This window comes from Ammospiza nelsoni, chromosome 3, assembly GCF_027579445.1.
Source record: "Ammospiza nelsoni isolate bAmmNel1 chromosome 3, bAmmNel1.pri, whole genome shotgun sequence".
Lineage (NCBI taxonomy): Eukaryota > Metazoa > Chordata > Aves > Passeriformes > Passerellidae > Ammospiza > Ammospiza nelsoni.
The window spans coordinates 15,091,363-15,113,195 of record NC_080635.1 but is presented as its reverse complement, the minus strand read 5'-3'; the positions used below and the strand labels follow the sequence as shown (position 1 = coordinate 15,113,195).

General features: G+C 44.2%; 1 protein-coding gene across 1 annotated transcript in view; it reads left to right on the top strand.

The window, feature by feature from the left end:
- Positions 1-21,833, top strand: part of WDPCP (WD repeat containing planar cell polarity effector) — a 147,747-nt gene that overhangs the window by 122,596 nt on the left and 3,318 nt on the right. Inside the window, exons 16-18 of the mRNA XM_059468455.1 lie at positions 9,980-10,115; positions 16,601-16,695; positions 18,159-18,187. Coding sequence (XP_059324438.1) covers positions 9,980-10,115; positions 16,601-16,695; positions 18,159-18,187 — 260 coding nt within the window. The remainder of the gene's footprint in view (positions 1-9,979; positions 10,116-16,600; positions 16,696-18,158; positions 18,188-21,833) is intronic.

Below are 21,833 nucleotides of genomic sequence, written 5' to 3'. Positions count from 1 at the left end.
TAGTAACTCCTACTTCTCTGAATTTTCGTCTTTAAAGGCAAGCAAAATAAAGCCTGAGGGCCACAGGTGGGCTAGCCTGCTCTTTGGGATTCACCTGTGGGGTCTTTGGATATCTCTTCCAGTCTGACTGCATCCTCAGACCATATCTGATGAGGCTGCTCTGCTGACAAGGGAGAGCATTTAAACACCTGTAGGTTTTAGCTATTTAAGTCCAAATCAGTTTTGAAGCGACAAGAAAGGCTGAACAAAATGGTTCAGATTTCAGTCAGTTGTCAACTAAATGTGTGCACTGGGCCTTTAAGTATTTGGCCAGACACATCTTGATTGCTTGGCTTTTGTTTTCCCCCTTGGAAAGTCAGCTGGATAATGCCCTGTAGCCAAAGTCTATTCTGCCATGCTGTAAGTGGGCTGGGCTGGGGCTGGGGGGAGGGGGGGGTCCGGGTGAAGGGAGAATTAACCAAAACCAGAGTTATATTCAGGTATTTGCAAATTTTTGTAAGCCAAGGTGTTTGCAGTAATTTTCAGTTTTCTTGCCACATTAAATTTAAAAATCGTAGGGACATAAAATGATCCCAGCAATGCAATCTTTAAGGTGGGCTCTTTCTGCGGACAAATCACAAAGCAAACACAGACGTGATGGAAACAATCGAAGAAACTTCCACCAACAGCGCCCTCAGAGGCAAGCCCTGAGTGTCTAGTTTCTTCATCTTTGTTTACAGTATTTTTAAGGCTTTGAGTTCTCACGCAACATATATGTCATTAAATGGCTGATTCCTCTTTGCACACGTTGTTGTGATGGCCTGTGGCAACCTGAATTAATTGTTTCAGTAGTTGATGGTGGTTACTGGCCGTAATTATTATAATTTGCATTTATAAAAACTTCTTTCATCTAAGGATCTCAAAATGCTTTTGCACACATTTAATTAAGCTTCACAACATCCTGTGAGGTAAGTGTCAAGAGTGTTGTTATATCCATTTTTACACGAGTTTCTCCAAGAAAACAAGGTCAGTCTCTAATGTGACTGGTATTTGGTTCACATCACTTGCACAGGACAGGTAGCATGGCTGCTGGAATTAGGAATGCTGATTTAGGTCACTTTGCATCTCCCACATGGCTCTTGCTGCTGCTACACTGTGTGGACACACGCACTAAGCCATGGCAAACACATGATTTCCAGTCTGAGGTGGCCCTTTCCTTCCCAGGAGCACTCGAGCAGCAGCAAAGTCTTGGGAAGAAAAAGAGATAAGCACCCAACAGGATGCACCAGATGAAAACCCACCTTGCAAAGATCTGTCCTTTCCAAACTTTCCACCTTAGCATTTAAGCCTCTCTTTGCAGTCTGCACACAGTAAGACGTGTCTGCTTTAGCCAAAGCCGAGAAAGCAGCTGCAGGCAATGTAGAGTCACCCTTCAGCAGCCACTCACTTGCTCTAGAAGAGGCTGCACACACTTCACCTCCACCCCCTACCAGCCTTAGACCCAACCCTTTGGGCAATCAGCAATTCTGAGATCTACTAAATCCTAGATTACCACTTGACAGATATTTAAAAGTGAGGATCAACCAAAGTAGAATAGACTTGGAACTTGGGGGACAGCAGTTTTCAAAAGCTCATTTCTTTTTCAAACATATGACTATGTTGTTTAAATTGAACCTAGCTCTCTGTAAGGTCGGTTGATCACCATAATAGCCCTGAGGAAGATACGTCTAAGTAAGTGCTTGCAAATTGAGTAAGGAGTCCCAGGCCATACCTGCATGAGTTCTTTACCATCCTCATCAATTTATGTTTACATAAACTGTTTACATGTGGCAATGACCAGATTAGCTATTTGGAAAGAACTCTGCCTGTGGATGCACTTATTCCAAAATAAAAGCCACTTTGCTTTTCTAAATTAAGTGCACTTAGAGGTAGAGAATGATTATTCTGAATAACATAAGAAAGGAAGTAATTTCATTCCCAAGTAGTGTATTGAGCAGAAATATTCTGAAATAATCTGTCTAATTTCTCATGTTGATGCTTTTTAAGACACAGACAAAGTCACAGAATTAACAACCAATTTAGTTTTCCATCCATTGTTTTCATGGAGAGGGTGTGCCAGTGCAAGGCAGGAGTCAGAGATTCCTTTCAGTTTCCCTGAGTCAATGTACAGGATTTACTCTGGTTCATGTCTCTCTTGTGGAGGAAGTAATGCCTGGCAGCCAGAGGAGAAGGTCTGATACAAGAACACGCGTAATTTCGTTTTACCTGGTGCTGTCTACTTAACTTTCATCAGAAATGGGACAGTCATTGGCCTAAGCCTGTGTTTTCACTGAAGCTTTCTTCTGCTTTTTTACTCCTCCAAACTTGTTCATGCCTGCTGTGGCACAGAAAATTATGGCAGCAACCATACTTGACATGCATGACAGAACACAATGCCTTGGGAATCCCAGCATCAGGCCCTCAGAGGAGTTTTTATTGCTGCTACCAGAAAGTTTTCAAATTAGTATATTTGGGGTATGTTTCTTTATTTGGAAGGGGGGGAGGTAAAAATTCTCCTTGTGTTATCTCATATTGCAGTAACTGAGACTTGATGGGTACTACATTATCCTTTTTGGACCTCAATCACTCCCAAAGATTCAAGATGAACTCTGCCTGCCCAGGCACCAGAGTCAGTGCCCCAGGGAATTTCTTCATATCTAAGGGATGTGCAGGATGTGTACTCGCATGCCCTTGCTGCCTCTCAGCCCTAGCTGTACATGCAGTTTTGCTTTAGGAACCTGTACCTCCAGTATTGCAATATCTTTTTCAGTCTCTGTCATCAAGAGTTTAAATACAGTTCAGATCAGTGTTAGTGGCCCAGCTCCAAATGAGGAGAATTGCTGCAATTCGTTATCTTGACAAATTAACTGGTCTGAGGCAATTCCTTTTTGAGAGAGATACAATTACCTAACTCTTGAACTCCAGCCTTGCTCCAATGCTGTGGCATAGCTATGCACCTGCTCAAAAAGTGTGGATACTACTTTCCCATCCATAAATACAATTCTTGCACTAGGAGCTGATTTTAAAGAAAAGGGTTTCTGAGGTGCCAAGGCAGCTGGTTGCACAGGGGAGGGACAGTATGGGAAATGCAGGGTCCTTGTCACCAAACCACAAGAGGAAAGGCTGGCACAGAGAGTGTTCTATCAGAGAAACGCATCACCAGTTGTCCCATCCTCTGTTTTGAGTCCAGCTTCCTGATCCTGAGTGGAAGAAGGTGGCTTTCCTGCTCCCAATCCACCACATGGAAAGGAGTAGCCCACTCAGATGAAACCAGATTAAGAAAAAAAAAATCCAAGGTGTTTTCTTCCTGGGATTTAGGCAAAAATTTCTATTTCAGTCCTGCAGTCTTTATGTAACTGGTGGAAAATAGGTTGCCATCAGCACTTCCACTGCTGATGTGGACAGGAGCTGGTGCTCCTGGGAAGGCAGAGTGACCTCCAGCCTTGCCATCAACTCCTGGCCTTCAGGACGAGCTCCTTTCTGCCTTTTCTACCAAGGAATGAAAATAGATCCACAGTTACACATTGTTCTTCCAACCCAACATGAGCAGATGCACTTCTCATCCTCTTCCCTGTGGAAAGCAACTCCTTTTGCCCCTCAGCCATAGCTCACCTGTGGGCATCATCTTTCCTTGTAAAAGAGCTCCCAGATGCTGAAAGATATCCCTTAACCATTCATTTGAGCCACTGCCTTTTGGAAACTGTTTAGGATAAAGCCGTCCAGCAGAAGGCTTGTGTTTGCCTAGAGCCTCTTTGTATGGACTCGGTGGCTGGGAGTTTCCTTGAGCTCCTCTTTGAACTCCAAGCCTTCAGCATCCAAAACATTTAACCCTCAATTTCTTTTCTGCTTTATCAGTTTGGCCAGCTTCCAGCTGGCAGCATTCATTTGCAGGCTCCCATTCTGCATCTCGTGTTTGCAGATTTGTCTTTTTCAATTAACCCCTTGAAATGGTTTTCTTCTCCCCGGAGCCTACCGGCCTCTGGTCTGGCCGGCACTTCTCTCTGCTCCGGCTGCCTGAAGGGCAGGAGCTGTGGAGGAGCTGTGTCCCTGAGCTGGCAGTGCCAGGCAGAGGGTGCGCCCCACGCACAGAGAGCAGCTGAAGGAACACGCAGGTTCGGCACTGCCGGCTCTGCCCGTTGTGGGTTAGGGCTTGCAATGCCAGAGGCGCTCCTGCCTCTGTGGAGCCTCTGGAGCATCACTTGTGAATAATGAGATCTTCCCTGAGCGCTTTCGCTGGGATGCTCGGGAGCATGCGCCCACATTTCCACTGCTGCAGCCTTCACCCCAAACAATGGCAACGTCTGTGCTCGCCAGCAGCTCTTCCACAGATTTGTTTTAGAACAGCTATTTCTAGACAGTCACCTAAAATTTAAAACACAAAAAAAAAAAAAAAGGGAAAGGAAAAAAGAAAAAATGGAAAATAAAGACCGTGTCTAAAGCATCACTTACCAAACAAAGACATTGCCTAGTCTCCAGGATTGTCGTCCCTGCTGTAATTGCTGAGCAGTAGCAGCTGTAGGTTGCTCATCCTGGCACTCCAGCTGGTTCACAGGCATCCACGGGGAGGGGAGAGCCGCTCACCCACTGCCAGGATTGCCCAGCAAACTTCACACGGGCTGGGAAACCTGATAACATCTAGAGGTGCAGCATCTCTATTGCTGAGACACCAGGCAAGCCTTTGAAGTGAGACGGGCTGGAATTGAGGCAAATTCTTGGTTGTTCAGTCCCTTCCAGCTGGAAACTCACTACAGCTTGGTACTACCACATCTGAATCACCCTGTAAGACACACCTTTTACACCTTTCTCTTTTTTTTTTTTTTTTTTTTTTAATTAATTAATATTGGCACTGCTGGGGTAGTTCCTAAGGAACTGATTACTTAGGCTCCAGGGAGATATAAAATTAACTATTCAGGCTGTGTAGCGGTTAGCTTAATTTTATGTATGATTCTAGCAGAGCAAAGGAGTAGTAGAGATGGAAATCTCAACCAATGCTAGTAAAGACTCAGCATTTCCATTTGCAGAAAGTTTTAAAACCAGATTTCGCAACAAGCTGCAGAAAGCTGCTAAGTAAAGTGTAACTGTCTACACTACCAAAAAAGCAAGAAAACAAAGCCATTGTTTATAAATGTTAGCTTCTTCTGTAGTTTTATCACATAACTTTTATATTAATTCCTAAATTTCCTGGCACACCCACTAAAACATTTTTACTGCTGCTAATACCTCTACTACACAAGTAGTGAAATAATGACATGTTATGCTACTATTAAGGATTGATTCTACTGGTAGTGATTGAAGTGCCTTATCTTCTCAGGTATCAAATTGTTAAACAACAGAACTGGGAGATAGTCAGATTTAATTTCAGGAATAATCTTATCCAGCTCTCTAAACAGTAACAGCTGTTCTCAATGCATTTTAGAAGTACTACAAAACCAATATTTCGACAATTTGTATTTGTCAAATGCAAACATGTCAGCCTTGGGAATTAACAAAACAACACAAAAATAATGTGAAAATAAAAATCCATGGAAAACTAGCCCAGAAAAAGTGAAGAAGTTTAGAGTTACATTTTTCCACACTCACAAACAAAGCTCTGTGGTTTCCCTGCAGGAATTTGTTGAAACAAAACAATTTTATTAGAATATGTTTATTTAGAAAGACGTTTTTTGGGAGAACCATTGTAGCCAAAAAAAAGAGCTGACCACACTCAAATCAGCAATGGAAGTTCCCAGTGATTTTGGTGCCAGAAGAATTTTATGCAGTGATTTTAGAAATAGCTTTATGTAGTTTGAGAAAACCTGGGATAGAATTAAGTTATCATAACTTGATAATGTGTGAAATTATGCTCAATCTCCTGTCTTCTGCAGCAGTTACCTGCTTTTAAAAAAATCCCCAAAGTATCATAAAATCATGACAGCTTGTTTTCAACAGGTAAAAAATAAATACTTAATTACAAAAAGGTTTTCGCGTAATAAGAGAAAATACTAATTTATTTACATAAAATTAGGTGTTCAAGTAAAAAAATTAATTTTGTTTAAATGCCTAAGAGAAAGAAAGTGTGATTGTTAGTAAAGTCTGCAGTTTTATAGCACTCACTGGAATTAACTTGAATTTGCATTTCTTCAGACCCTTGATTAGTTTCTCTCAGAAAAACGCTATTTACCTCCTTTTTTTTTTTGTAAAACAGCAGTGTGGCTGAAGTCTGTGTGGTTCACTGGGAGTTCATTGGGATATATTTGCAATTCCTGAAGCAAAAAGGTGATATTTTATCTTTAGAAAGAGTTACATTTTTTTGAACTTATTGAATTTTTCAGAGATCAGCATGAAGAGTTCTGATTAAATGCTTGCTTCAGCGTTTTAAAGGCTTCTTGTGTCCCTGTTGCCTAAGGAGGTCGTACACGAGGATTGCTCTGTAAACATCAGATTGTACAGAATTGGCTCTGCACACCATGCCAGGCACACAAAGAGGAAGTCAAATGGCTTATCTCTCACTTATCAACTAGTTTATTTTTCACGCCCAAAAAAGGCTGCTACAAGAGCAGCTGCTACTTTGTAAATAATTTAATGGCTGCTGTTAAGTAGAGCTGTCAATTTTGCAAACAATATTAAAAGGAGATTTACGTTTTACCGCAGATTTGCACGTTTTGAAATGCGTTTTTATCCCTGGAAGTCCAGTGCAGGATCCTGGAGAATGGAAACAGCTTCTGATTTGCAGACACAGATTCAAAAGAGAATAGATATGTTTAAATAATGACAGATGTGTGGGCAGGCAAGGCATGATATCTCATCACCTGCATGCATTACCCAGAGAGCATCTTGCTCATTAAAGCATAGGAGAACTTTCAGTGGACTTGTAAAGAAAGATATTTGCTCTTTCAGACAGGTGTGGGATGTAGCAATGGCAATTACCACTTAATTTTGGAAATGTAGAATATGCATTGGGTCATTGTATGTTTGGGTATATACAATGCTATCCCAATATTGATCATGACAAATAGGATTTTTTTAAAAGATTTTAGCACTAAAGTTTCATATTCTTGCATCTGGTAAATTACTTTCATGATGAAACCACAACATTAGCACAATACCAACGTTCAAATTTTTGAAATTCAAATTCAGATTGAAATCCCCAGATCGTAACATGTTAAGCAAATAGCAGTTTAGAATTTAAACAGCAAGAGTTTATTGTGCCAGAAGGCAAAGGAATATCTCGGATTGCCTGAATACAAAATCTTAGGTGAAACTTATGATCTCTCCAATGTTAGCACAAAGTCAAATCTCTATCAAGAACCAAATCCTAGCCAGAGCCCTCATCTCTGTGGCATTGTTGCCAAAATCCTTCCCTTTCTAATTCAAAGTGGGATATGTTGCCTCTAGTTTGGGAAGGGCTGTGTTGTTTAAACAGTGTTCCTTGTGCATTTGTTTTTCCTGCTTTAGCACTTCTCACAGGTAGCAGAGTCCATGTCCCACAACAAAAATATTTATTTCTTTACTCTATAGCTCATATCTGGTTTTGTGGTTTTGAACCACTCCTGACATCCACACTGCAGCTGTATCCCCAGACCACAAAAGGTTCAATGCTCATAACTATTTTAACATATCAGATATTTATTTTAGATATGAAAGTGCAGAGAAATCTATTTGCACTCCTGTGGGTAAGAACCCTGTTCTTCCCCTGGTTTTGTGCTTGCAGATGACAGACTGCTCTGTTTTCCATGAGGTTTCCATGAATCCAGTAGCATTATTTAACAAGGTGTAGCTGGGCTACACCCACAGCACAAAATATCAGTCACTGACCATGCTGTAATTAACTGCTCATAGCATTCATATATTAGAAATAAGGCACCCAAGGACTCTATAAATCCAAATTGTAGCCCACTCCACATTAAAAAGCTGCTGGGTACCACCTGGAGCACATACATAAGTTACACTGAAGTGGTTGGTGTGAGGACTGGGATTTACTCAGCAATGGTTCTCAGCAGAGACAAGAAAATACAGACCAGCAGTGTGATGGAAAGAGATCAAGAAAAAGCTGACCCAGTTCTGATATGTTTCCTTTCTCAATACACACTCCTCTTTCAGCATCTCTCAGGGTTTTATGCTCTGGTGTGTCCCCACCCCCAGGAGCAGTGGCTCGAGAAGTCATGGACATCATATATTGGTGAAAGTTGGTAGCTTTAAGGGGGTAAATTATGTAGGCCTTAGTTGTTACTAAGTGGAAAAATAAAAAAGGAGAAAAGAAAAATTAATTACAGATGCTGTAATGTACAGACTGTACATCTGAGCTTTGACATTTTGCAAATTCAAAGGTTTAACAGTCTGTTTCTTAACCAACTCTGGCCAAGTGAAGAGGGAGGCTCTTCAGGACCTAAGACTATTCCAGGTGGGAGCACTGCAGTGGGACTTGTGGTCCAGACCAGAGGCTGTCAAAGTTTGTGCCACAAGACCTGTAGTGGATTTTGTCTAATTATGTTTTTTCCCCCATCAACAGGAATTCTGTTTAAGCCCTTTCCCAGAGCTCTTCATGTATATGAAAAGCAGCTTCTCACAAACATTTATAAGTTCTCAATACTGTACCTCTCATTCTTTTGGCTTCTCATTCTGCAAGGCTCCAAGAAGACAGCTCCAGAGAAACCTCCCTTACTAGCCCTGGATTTGAGTTTCTGGGAGTTAAGCATTGCCCATACACTTGTTTTCTCCTCTGCTTTTATTTCTCTTTGGATTCTTTTTTTCAAGATGGAGGAGAAATTGCACCAGTGCTGGTTTAGCACCTTTATTTATTGTAGTGTGGTGTGCATGCTTGAGGTGTGCTGCCTTCAACCGAGTTGGCCATATTCAACCATTCTCCACATTGGGGAATGGTTGAAAATGTGAGAACCAGCAGCACAGACGGACATGAGCTACCTGGGAAAGCCAAACCTTGCCACACTTCACCCTCCCTCCCACCACAGATGCCAGTGGTATTTAGGTGGCATGAAGAGTAGAAATAGTCCACAGCACTCCCACGGCATTGGATTTTTAAGACTCAGAGGTTCAGAAAGGCTTACCAGCAGATTTGCCCTCCTAAGCCAGCGAGCGTTCTGGGTCTCCAGACGAAATGTAAACCCAACAGTGTGGCAACCCTCGCCAGGCTGTTACATCCTCCCACTGCCCACGGTGCCACCACGGGTATCCTGCAGATCAGCTTATACAGGATCCAAGAAGGCAGAGAACAAGGGGAGAAGAACAGGATTAGAGGAGGAAAAAATGCAAAAGGGTCTTATGATTTTGAGAAAAATCTTTTAAAGTCTTTATCTGTAACAGGATTTTTTTCCTTAATCCCAACTCTGCTAGCCTGCAGTTTGATTAAATTTTTTATTTATTTATTTTATGTCTCACACCTAGAATATGCAATTCCTTCTTTATATTTTTAAGTGGTTCAGATATTTGTAAAGAATTTCTATTACCACAGGGCTCACCCTGGAACTTGTGAATTGGATGCTCATGCTTCACCTACTAAAGACTTCAGGCCTTAATTGTGAACCAAAATATTTTAAAACAAAGCTAAGGGAAGTCTTTATTTTTAAAGGAAGGAGTTACACATACTCCTCTGGGGAGCTAGTCCAATTGATAAGACTTTGATCCCTATGGCTCATGCAGCAGCCTTTGGCAGCCAGCTGGACCTTCTGTAGTTGACAATGTAGAGAATGCATTTCCTCCTTGCTATCTACAGCCAATACGCACTCTGTGTGTTTCAAAACCTCTTGACTCTGTTTCTTGGTGCTGGTCATTGGTTACTTGGCCTCCTTTTCAAGGAAAAAGCCAAGGGTGAAAGCTGTGGAAGCATGTGGGTTTCCATTCAGTTTGATCCCCTGCAAGAGAGGACACCCCTGTCCGTATGGGCATCAAAGGCAAACAGCTGGCAGCTTGATTAGAACTTTCAGATGAAGTAAGTGTGATATCATATCTTCATCCATCTTAACAGAACTTCTGGGGCAGTCAGATGAGGAAGACCCATCTTGTGAAGCTTTCCCTGACCAATCTCCAGAGCAGGGAGGAGGGTGCAACCCGCCTGTTCCCGGCCCTGCTGACAGACCACCAACACAGAGCTGCTCCCACAGGTGAGCTGTGAATGGTTTCAAAATGTATGTTTGATATTCTGAACCTTTCTGACAACTGCAGTTGTTGTCTGCATCATGACTGTAAACACAATAAAACATTAACACACTAAAAATTAAGAAAAACCTGGAAGCTCAGAGGACACAGCATAGACACAATGAAATCTCCAGAAACACAGTTTGCAAGCTTTCAACCCACACTAGCACAACCATTTTCAAATTAAATCATCTGTGCAAAGGCAGCCTTGCTTGCTGAATGGGGAGAAAAGAGAAATACAGCAACGAAAACACATCAAATTAACAGTTGCAGGTAGTTAACAGAACTTTTAAAAACTGACATGATCTTTACAGATTTCTGTAAGCAAATCACTAGCCTGTAATCAAAAACCCTGGGAAGATCTTTGGAGAGTGCTCTTCTTCTGAAGCTGATTAAAACCTTGAACTTCACTATGACAGAAACAATAGTTCTGATAATTGGGATTTTTTTTCCAGCACTTCCCTTGCTGGTGAACCTGCACACCGCCTTTCAAGGGATATGAAATTAAAAAGAAACAGCTCTTCTGCAAAGATTCAAAAAGCTTTTGTTTCTGATATTTTTCTTTGTGCATTCTTGATAGAAAAGAAAAAAAAAACAGTTATTTGTTCCCAGTGAGTATATAAATGTGTATTATATAGACTTCTTTTTATTTTCTATGCCTACTGTCTGTAGGAATGTTTTTAGTAAATCTGGTGTGAGTTTGACATTGAAGTTCCACATTACATTCATTCGAGACATTTGTATATAACTGTGCTGACATGGTTTGTTTTCTTCTTTCTTAATTTTCTTCTTTCCTTCTCTTTCTGGAAATCTATGTGTTAACTAGTTTTCTGTCTCCCCTTACATGGGGGCGTTGATTTTTTTCAGTATGCAGTGTTATATTCATTTTACCAGCTACACACCATGAGTGAAGTATTTATTTTATACATTGCCTACAACTTTCAGGATATGGACACGCTCTAAAGCTTTCAGAGCTATCTAATGGGTTTGGAGGTGGGCCTGGCTTTAAAAATACAGTGCACAGTTATTCCTTCTTAACTTTTGGGATAAAGATACCACTGTACTGATATGGGCAAATTCTAAAGACAGTCTCCATGCTGGAGGCTGCGTTGTCTCCAGAGGGCTCCAAGTGCTCCAATCAAAGGAGCTCCTTTAGCAGCACACCAGAGCCGAGACTACTCCCAACACGCCTGTGATCCCAAGGTATAAACACGCTGTCCTCCCTCCCTTTTGCTCACCCTTTTCCTTCTGGAGGTTGCTATGAGTCACCCAGCTCTGGCAGTCCCACGTCTGCCTTCGTCAGGCATCTGGGGAGAGGCTGAGAGCTCAACTTTGCCCCGACTCCTTGGGCTCCCCACCTGACCTGCACCTACCCAGGTGGGTCACCATGAGTTGCTGAGCCTCAGGAGTGGCTCCTTGCAGTCACCAGAGCTGCATAAATGGCTGGGATTTCCCAAGGCTTTTGGTTGGAGAGCATAAAGTGAGCTCCCACCCGTGCACCAGCTCCTCCACCTGCGGACGCCTGGAGATGCCGCTGACCTCTGACAGCAGAGGCTGGAGATTTTGGTGGCCACTTACAAAGCCATGGAAGAAAACTTCTCACAGCTCTCCTGGCTGGCCACAGCTGCTCCAAGCCTGCCAACAAGAATTTAGGTTTCAAAGGCACTCCCTGTGACAACACCAGCCAGGTGGGAAGGTCACCTACCTGCTGAGGCACAGGTGACTCCAACAACTTCTTCCCTGTGCCTGAAAAAAGCCACGGGTGGCTACAAGCACCCAGCTGTGGCTTGGTTTGCCTCCAGTTTCTCACAGTTGCTCTTCTACAATGCATCTGCTGCCAAGTCTGCATCAGACTTCTTCATGTGAAGAAATCTCTATAAAGAAAGGAAGTTTTAGTGCTGGGACCCTACACAAATAGGGCTGTTCTCTATTCTGCGATCATTGCAGTGTTTCATCTCTCTGTCCCAGATACTCCAGCATTACCAGAGACTTCTGGGTTTGTATTTGGCTTCTTCTGGGTAGCAGTGGTTCTTTAAGTTCCTGTAAGAGACTACACCAGGACTTTGCAGCTCTTCAGCAAGAGTATCTGATGGCTGTTCTTTCAGAGTCTCTTGTTATCTGCCTTGGCTTTACATCTTTGTACCAGCTAGTCACACCAATTACACATTACTGCATTTCTAACACATCTACCCCTATCAGTCCCAGATGCTGTCCTAAATCTGCATTTCACTCAATTTTGAAAGCTCATCTCCAGCACGTATGTCTTTCTTCCTTGTATTTCAGCTCTTGGGAAAGCTGGGGCATATCTCATGAGTTACATCTAGGTAGAAGTCATGAGCAAGGGCCCTGTGAAGACTAACAGAAGACACTTATGTTTCACTTGCCTAACACACCTTGTTTCTGATGCCCTTCAGGGAGTTTGACATCTGCATATGTGTAACTGGAGCCCAGTTTTCAGGCTGCGTGATTAAAAAATCACTTCAACTAACTCTTCACATCATCATCTCCTTTGCTTAAGCAGGAAAGCCATAATCTGGGATGAAGACAGGGACAGAAAACGGACAGAAGAGGCTGGAAACAAAATTGTAATTCATAAAACAATCTCAAGGGTTTATTTCTTTAAGAACTTATTCTTGATTTATCTCCATGATTTATGGAAGCAGCAGTGGTGTTGCTGCCAGTGGAGAACTGTAGTCAGCTTCCTGAGCCATACACACACAAAAAGTTATGGGCAGTAAAGATTTCAGGACAACATTACAGAAAGCAGCGATTCATTTGCTCCCTGATTTCTTTCACTCTAACATAAAAAGGACAGTTAAACACCACCAACAATGCACAGTCCAGTGAATAATTTTATAAGATAAAGATCTCACCTCTGGCTTATGTTTGGCATTGACCGTTGCCTTCTCTCCTTCCAAGTGTCAGCTATGTTTTAGCCTGGAAGTTCCTCTCCTCCCTTTACTTTTGTTATCTGTTTATGAAAATGTTTTGATCAGCATAACCCTGCAGCAGAAGCTGGCACTTGAGGAGGATATTCTGAATTCTGCTGTTCAGAGGACCGAGGTAGCATGCTGATCCTCTCAGCCACACAAAGGAGCTGATCAGGGGCCTGTGAGACAGCTCGTTTCTGATGGGTCAACCAGAGAGTGCCTGGGACCATGTCAGAGTCTGGCACCAGAGTCACACAGAGCTGTGACTGCACTCACTCCTCTGCCGCTGGCCCTGGAAGCTGCAGTGTGGGTTTCCTCCCCATCAGTGTCTCATTCTCTTTCCTTACCATAATGTGTTGTGGGCTTAAGTATCTTCCATTTGTTGGCAGTGTGTGAAGCTGGGTTGGAGGGGTTTTTAGCTCATTATCCGTCTACCTAGTCCCCATTTCTTAAACCGGAACTACTCCCATTTTAATTAGGCTCTCTATTATTTTAATACAAGTGATTAGGATAGGAGGAAAAAAGTGTTTATCATCACAGTGATTTTTACCATAAAACTTTCTTGTTGGTTATGTCCTTAAAAATACACACATTCCTACTTCTCTACAAAGTTTTTATTTAATCTCATGAGCATGTCTGTATATTTTGAATCTGTAGCATCACTGACCAAACCTTAGGATGTTCTAACAGCATCTTTCATTTCTTTATGTTGGTTATTAAATCAGCATAGAGGGAGGGAATTAGAGTTATCCCACGGCATCCCCTTTTGTATGTCACATTAAAAAAACCCCATTAAATGGATTTCTTACTCCTACCTGACTGTTCTGTGCAAATAAAGTAAGCATTCATCACTGTTATGGCTTCTACCTGTTTCAAAAGTCCTCTCTAACCAGGAAGCAAACCCAGTCATAAAATAGCAGGAATATAGGTTGAGGGATAGCATCTGCCAGGTTCAGGTGTAATCCTACCAGCTGCTGTATCTGCCCGAGCAGTTTTCAGTTCCAAATCAACTGTTAATGGGTGTGATGCAGGGATGTGGTGATGTGGTGGAGGAAATTCATGTCAGAAGTGGGATCCAGCAGCTCAGCTGGATCCAGTGCTCTTCCTGCCTGGCTGCTGCAGCCTTCCCTCTCTTTCCTTCTCTTTCTTCTCTTCCTTCTCATTCTTTGCCACTGCTCAGCTCAGGAGCTTCATGTGCCTCAAGAATGCAACAGCAGGCAGATATAAATGGCTTTGTGCAAAGTTGCACTCTCAATTTCTACATCTGTAAAACTGAGATAGTGCATTACCGAATTCAGAGGGGCAAATTAATCAGTCAGTGTGCACACTGCACCTTGAAAATACAAAATTAACTCTTCTTAGCCCATAAGTGCTCAAGATGCATCAAGGTGTGTTCCATGGCCTCTTGATTCCACACAAAGGTCCTCTTGATTAAATTAGATTGCTAATGTATTAACGCATTAGCACACTTGAAGAAAGAAAAGTTTGAAAAAGCAATTTGGCTTCATCACATGAATGGCATGTATACTTAATGGAAATTTTTCCAGCATTCACAAAACAAAGAAAAATCAATAAAATGTCTGCCAACTGTTCCACTGAAAACATTTTATAATCTATAGCACTGAGAATCCTGAGCCAAGATAAACCAGCCTTGCTGACAGAAAATACTGACAATTATTTTACATTGATTCAACTTGGCCCAGCCCAGACTGACCTTGTTTATTCATCTCAGTCTCTTAATTCATATTAACTTGGCATCAAAATGGGACATGTGGCATGTGGGCTGAAGACCCATTTCTGTATCTTAGACTCAGATAAATGTAGTGCATTGAGTACTTCCAGTGCCTTGAGCTCTTAGGTAGATTTATATGCATTAGACTGAACTGGTTAAGTTCCTTTTATCCCTGCTGGGCTTTTCATGTCTGTTGACTGTAAAACTAGAAGCTCAGTAGAGGTAACATCTTCTTCTAAGCCTTTGGATATACATGAAATCCTCCCAGTACTGGTCAATTTTAAAGACGCATCCAAAGAGGATGGAGGGTTTTAAGCTCTTTTAAAATATAAAAATAGAAGGGTTATGGCAATTTGGCAGCCAAAAAAGCAATTTGCGGGTCTCGGCAGAATCCAAGGCTGTGTGTAAGAAAGCTGATCAAGACACTACAGAGGAGATAATGGGGTCGAAGAGCAGAAGAATCCCCCTGCTTTTGCAACCAGCATAATCTGGTCTCCAATGAAGTTTCTTAGTTTCTTATACTGAACCAATAAAGCTTAGTGTGATGGGAGAGTTGCATTACTGCAGCTTAAAAATGTCTCTAGAAAGCTGATGAAGAGAGGTGCTTTTAGTTGCTTTACATGCGCCCAGCTGCTTGCATAGCTGTCTTCTGGCTGGTAGTGGGAAGACAAAAGCATGAGGAAAATCTCAGCTTTTTCTTTAATTATTTATGTTCTCACCAGTAATAAAGGGCTTTTTATGTCTGGAATGTATTATTTGTATTATCAAAGCTAAATGAGATTTTGCACTGTGGTAGTGAAGAAATTGGTTGCTGCACAAAAGCGTTCACATTTTTATTCTCACAGCTACACTGCTGTTGTAGCTGAAAGTCACCCTTGAGTAAAACACTACTTGAGTCAAACATGACTACATCCACTGAGGAGGAAAAGCTACCCAGATGATGAGAATCCTCCCAAAAGGGTTCCCAGTTGGCCTGGCATTGGATGTTTAGTTTATTTTCTCTACTTGACTCGTTCTTGATGAAAGCAATGCTCCCTTGGACTTCACCAGTGCCTGGTAGGTTGTGGATGGCAGGACAAGCAGCAAGTCAGCAAGCCAAGGTGGCACAACGTGGCCTCCAGGTTTCCATTTCCACTGCACTGGGAATGGATTGCCTTTCCACATGGCTGTGTAAGCAGACATTGATGATGGCTGAAGAAACCAAGACTAGCAAAACAAAAAAAAATCCCCAAAAAACTTAAACAAAATAATAAAACCCCAACAATTTAGTCTGCATCTTCCATAACAAATAGTTGATGCCTTCCTCCCTGCACTTCCTTCACAACTTGGATTTCAGTGATGAAAGTGGTGTAGAGACAAAAATTTCAGAAAATCAGTGCTGTATTTTGAGTCTGATATCTTCCTCTCCTGGCATCTGCCCAACTTCCTCTGTGCAGGGCTGCCAGCAGTGCCTGGTGCCTGCTATGTGTGTTACATGTCCCCAGCCTGTCCTGCTTAACAAAACTGTAATTACTCAAAACACCACCAGCTTTATACCTCGTCTTTGAATGACAGGACAGTGCTGGAGCGACTGCATGGCCAAATGAGCGATCCTAGTGACGCTCAGTCAACAAACCTACTGGCATCTGATGGAAAAGAGCTGCAGTTTGTAGCCAGGAAATTACACAGGCTGCTGTATACTTGAAAAGATAGAAAACAAACAGAACAGCTTTACTCTGCTCTACAGTGTCTCCCCAGCTCTGCAGGCATTGCTCCCTCTCCTTCTATCACTTCTGTTTTGTTTTCCAAGACCCACCAGCTGCAGACAAGCAGAAGACGCTGAGCCTGGAGCAGATGGCCACACCACCTCCCTGATCAAGAAAACATTTTCCAGCAGCCAGGAAGGTAAGTGAACAAGTCTTTTTCAAATATGCACAGAGGGATGAAATTAGAAATATTGGTAATTCATATCTTGAACATTCATTTGGGTCCAGGAGGAAAAACAAGGCATTGCAGCATGAGCTCGGTTTGTGTATTCCTAGCAGGGAGGACTCAGCTACTGGCTCATGGAAAGTAGAATAAGTCAACCAATCACCTGAATCTCCTTATCTTGCAGCAGTATCCCTGATTTAACACAGACAGGCAGGCTTTGTTACTCCCAGCTGTTGTGGCTCTGTTACTGTGTGCAGCAGCCAGCAGCCGCAGCAGAGCCTGCCCACTTCCATGGCTGGGGCAGCAGCAGCAGCAGCGCCCGCGGTTCCTGCGGCACTGGGAGAAGCGAGGGCGGCTGCCTTGCTTTGGCAGCACTTGGCATTCCCATCACAGCAGAGCCCAGGGAGTGCAGCAGTCCAGCAGAGGAGCAGGCCAGCACGAGAAGGTCATGGTTAAAGAGCTGTCCCATGAAGGAAGTCAGGCAGGGATAGGTCAGAGTGTTTGCACAAGGGGTGAATGAGGGTTTTATCTCCTGCCCTGTCCGGGTGTCCTGTCGCTGTACAGACAGGGAGGTAGGAACAGAGCCAGTCTCCAGGCATGGGGAGGCCAGGTGGTTCCTACAGCCACAGCTGAAAGAGATTATTTCAAACAAACCAGTTATGGATACACTTCCAACTTGCAGTGAAGCTGAACTTGCCACTGCCACAACGGATCAGTCCTGCTGCCCCCTCACCACCTTCATCTACTCACGTTCTTGGGACCATGCAGGGAGCTGACAGCACATTAACCCAACCCAAAAAAGTTGTTAGTTTTCTCTCCCGTGGCCTTCTGTCCATCCCATGAACCAACCTGTCCTGTGTGGGGATTAGAAGACACCACAGACAGCACCAAGCAAGGGGCGGAAGGACACTGCCTGCAGCAGGACTTCTTTTTGATGTTGGCAGCTGTTAATTCAGCTCAAGCTGTAACATGAAGCCTCATCCTGAAGCAGCTCCTGCAGCAAGCTGGCAGCACACAGCCCTCCCAAGACAGAGGTGAGCACTCAGGCAGGCAGCCCCACCACCCCAGGGCTCCCCCACTGCAGGGAGAGCGGCGTGCTGCAGCCACGACTGTCCCAGCCTGCCCATCCCAGTCCTGAAACAGCTCAGGACTACCTGGGATCCCTGATCTGCTGCTGGCCTTGCATCTCCACACTGCCACAAAAATCATGATTGCTTTAACTTGTGGTGTTTGAGGGAATATACATATCCTACGTGTATAGACTTGTATATGCAATATATTAAGTATTTTAATTCATCCATTGAATAACATGATATAAAATAGCTTTCTTTATCAAAAAAGTGAAAGTAATACCTCTGTTTGTTTGGGTTTTTCAGTGAGTTAAATGGAATGTAAATAACATGGTGGGTGTTTTTATTTTTTTTTTTTCCTTGAAGGAAATATGAAAGCCATTCCTTCAGAGCAGGTAACGCATTTCTGATTTATTATTTTATTTTGCTTATTATTATTTGCTCTATTTTGAAGCTTCCTGAAACTCCCCAAGCCTGTCCATGCAAGCTGTCTGCCTGCAGGGCTCTTGCTGGAATTGGTAGAAATCCTCCTCTATGGTTCTGCTAGAGTAGGGCTTCACCTGCTGCTTTGTGTTGAGCACAGCACATGAAGCTCTCATCCTCCAGCCACATTTATCTTACACGAGCTAACCAGCACTTGGCTTGGCACTTCCAAGAGGAAAATTGCAGGGAAAAGGGGTGAGATGCTTCCCTATGTTTCATTATATCTCTGAACTGATTTAACTGTGAGGTGCTGCCAGTGGAGGTGGTCCATCCCTTCCCACACGGCCAGCCTCCAGGCCTTGTCCCTCTACCAGCTCAGGCTTCCAGCCTGGAGGAAACTCATTGTGGGGGGAGAGGAGGAGAAGGGAAACCTGCCCTGCCCCCCATGTCCTTCATCTGCCACGGGGACATTCCCTCCTGGCCTGGTTTGGGATCCCAGGTGTTGGGAGTCAGTGGGGGTGCACAGAGAGCACAGACAGAGGGTGAGCCTCTCTGCAGAGCTGGTGAGTCAGCAGCATGCAGCACAAACATGCTGCCTCAGTTCTACACTACAGGAAAAACTACAATAAAATAAAACAAATGATAAAATAACTCGTGGCAGCACCAATGAGGGCATAAGAGTGCCTGTGTTTTAGCCTTCTCCCAATTACAATTCCTGTTTAAACTTTTATTTTTGAGGCCAAAGTATTCAGTGTTTGGCCTCAGTGCAAACAGATCATTAAAAAAAAAAAAAAATTGAAAGAAACACTTCAACCTTCCAGCAGAGCAGGATGGCACTTATTTATTTCTTTCATTACAAAACCAGCCTGTGCCAAGTAAAATTGTGCTCTAAGAGCTGTTCTACCAGTCCTGAAACACTGAGGAAGAACACACAGCGGCCCCACCTCTGCAGCTTCCTGCAGGCCCCTGTGCCTTTGCACTGGGTGGAGGATGGGCACAGGCTGGGGACCAGGGGCCAGAGTTCACCACGTCAGGGTCGCACCAGAGGGAAATCCTCATCTCACAGGACCTCTCTGTTTGCCTTTGGATGATCTTGGTGGCCTCAGGACACAGAGTGAAGTAAAGCACATCAGCAAGGATGGTCTGGAGACATTGGGGGGATTCCTGGCTTTGCAGCTGGGTCAGCCAGCTGTTCCTTCCCCAAGCTCTGGGGAAGATGTCCTTGCATTCACATAAGCAGTTTAATTAATAAACTGAGAAGTTCATTTGAAATTTCTGGTCTATAACAGTGAAATCCACAAGCCCAGACATTCAGGCTGTATAAGGAGAATGATGCACAGAAGAAAGCTTTGCCATCATATCATTAAGGACCTACCCAAGGGAGTGGTTAAAGCATTCTTTGGTTCCAGAAAGTCACTGCAACTGAGTGGTCACTGTTGCTAAAAGCTGGTGGGTCAGAGTGTGACCTCTGTGACCTGGGAGTAGTGTTTTGATTTCAGCACACATCACAGAGCTGCTTGTGCACAGGAAAATGGGGCACGTCCATCTGAGCTGCTCTGGACCCAGGGAAGGGAAGCAGCAGCTTTGGGCTGCAGAGGAACATGGCTGGCAGGGTAAGGGGAGCCTCTAGTGCACACCAAGGTTTTTGGAGAAGGACAGCCACCCATGTAACACTAACTATATGCTTCCATAAAGTTACATTTCCATAAAGAAAACATTTCCATCAACATTTTGTCTTGACTTTTAATGGCATGTGGAAATTCAGAATTCTTGCAGCAGCTGGGTACCAGCACGGGAACTAGCACCCAGCAAATCAGACCAGACCCTTCTAGCTGGACTGACCTGTGGCTTTAGTCCAACACATCCCAAATCCATCCCAAACCCACCAGCAGCAGTTCTTCCCTGGACACTACCAGCAGCCTGCTGCATGCTGCTGCATTCCTGAGGTCCATTCCTGAGGTCCCCCTTTCACACCGCTGCCTCCCGGGCTGGCGTCCCCCTGACTCCACTTCCCGCATTGCTTCAGCCGGAGCTCGCACAATACTGGGCTTGGTGCCACCCAGGGGAGCACACCCAAAACCTGGCCCTTCTTGCACAGGCAATTCTGCAGGAAGATCCCTGCAGCTGGGAGCCAGAGGATTTGCTTTGCCCTCCTTTGCCAGTTTGCTGGGGAAAGGCTGGAGCTAGGGGTGACCTGTTCCCAGTATAAAGGGCCACTGAGGCCTCTGCAGGGATGGACCTGACACGGGCCTGCCTTCTGTAGGTGCATCACAGCACATGAGCTCGTCACTCGCTGCTGCTCTCAGCTATGAGGAAGCTTCTCCTCCCTGAAACTGTGGAGATCGTGCAACAAACTGTTCCCAGTGACCTGCCAGAGCAGCTGGCTGTCACACAGCCAAGCACTGCTCAAGCTGTTGAACAAGATTTGTTTTCTGGAGGAGAGCGTTAGTAGTAGCTCAGAGACGAGACTGTGCTCCCATGGGGGTCCTTTGTGTCCCCCCAGCACCAGCACAGGTCACCTGTGTCCTGCCTGCAGCCCAGTGGTGGGACGGTGATCCTGGGCAAGGGCTGCTGAGGTTTCTCAGCTGGCAATAGGACAATGCTGTCTTAGGTGGCTTTGCCAGACAGGTTTTAGGCTGGCCAGAGGATCCACCACTGATCACAAAGGTGGGGATTGAGGACAGATGGTGGAGGAATGAGGATAACCTGCAGCTTTCCTTGTCGTGTGCATGGCTTGTGTGAGTATGGCTCCTCAGGCAGCAGGGCTGAAGCAGGTGAGAAGTGAGCATCCCATGCTCAATATTGGAGTGGCCAGGATTTGGTGTTCATGTTCCATCCTGGAGGTGAGATTAGGGTGGCCTGGAGGACTGTGCTGCTTGAGAGTCAGCCCAGCCTTGTTGTTCTGAGCAGGGTGGTCCCAGAGGCCCCTCCTGCTCTGCGTTATTCTGGGATTTGATAATCTTGAGCAGCTGTGTAGGTTGGTTCAGAGCTTCCATGTAGCAGGTCCCAGAGATGGATCAGTGAAACCAAGGCTCCAAACACCTTGGTCACCTACCTTGGTACAAACAAGACCCTTTGGAAAATGTTAATCTCAACTGCTCTCTTGATCCTGGACCAGAGACTGATCCAGACAATTTAAGATGCTGAAGCCAATGGCTCCTTATAACTACCAGGTGATAATCTATTATCACTCAGTGGATTGTCTATCACCCAGAATGGTTTTATGTTGTGCTGTTCAAGGGGAACAAGGCATTCCCAGTGAAAAGCAGTGGTACCCATGGATCCTAGCAACAGGCATGTCCTTCCTCCTAGTCATTCCTGCAGGTACCAGGCAGTCTTCACCTGAATAAAACAGGTGTTTAAAATAATTTCCTGGGGCTTCTTCATTTATTCTCCTCTCTTGTGAAAAGTGTTTCTTTTCTTCCCTCTTGTCCTTTCCCACCTTCATCATGCCCTTGGGAATAATCCCAGGAGAAAAAGCGTAGCCTCCTGGGAGCAGTACAGCAGCGCGGGGAAGAGGTGTCTCTGTATTTCCCACTCCAGGAGAGCAGAAGGATCCTCTGCTCTGCCTGCCTCAGACCTGTGGAGACAGAGCAAACCACTGCCTCCATGCTGCCA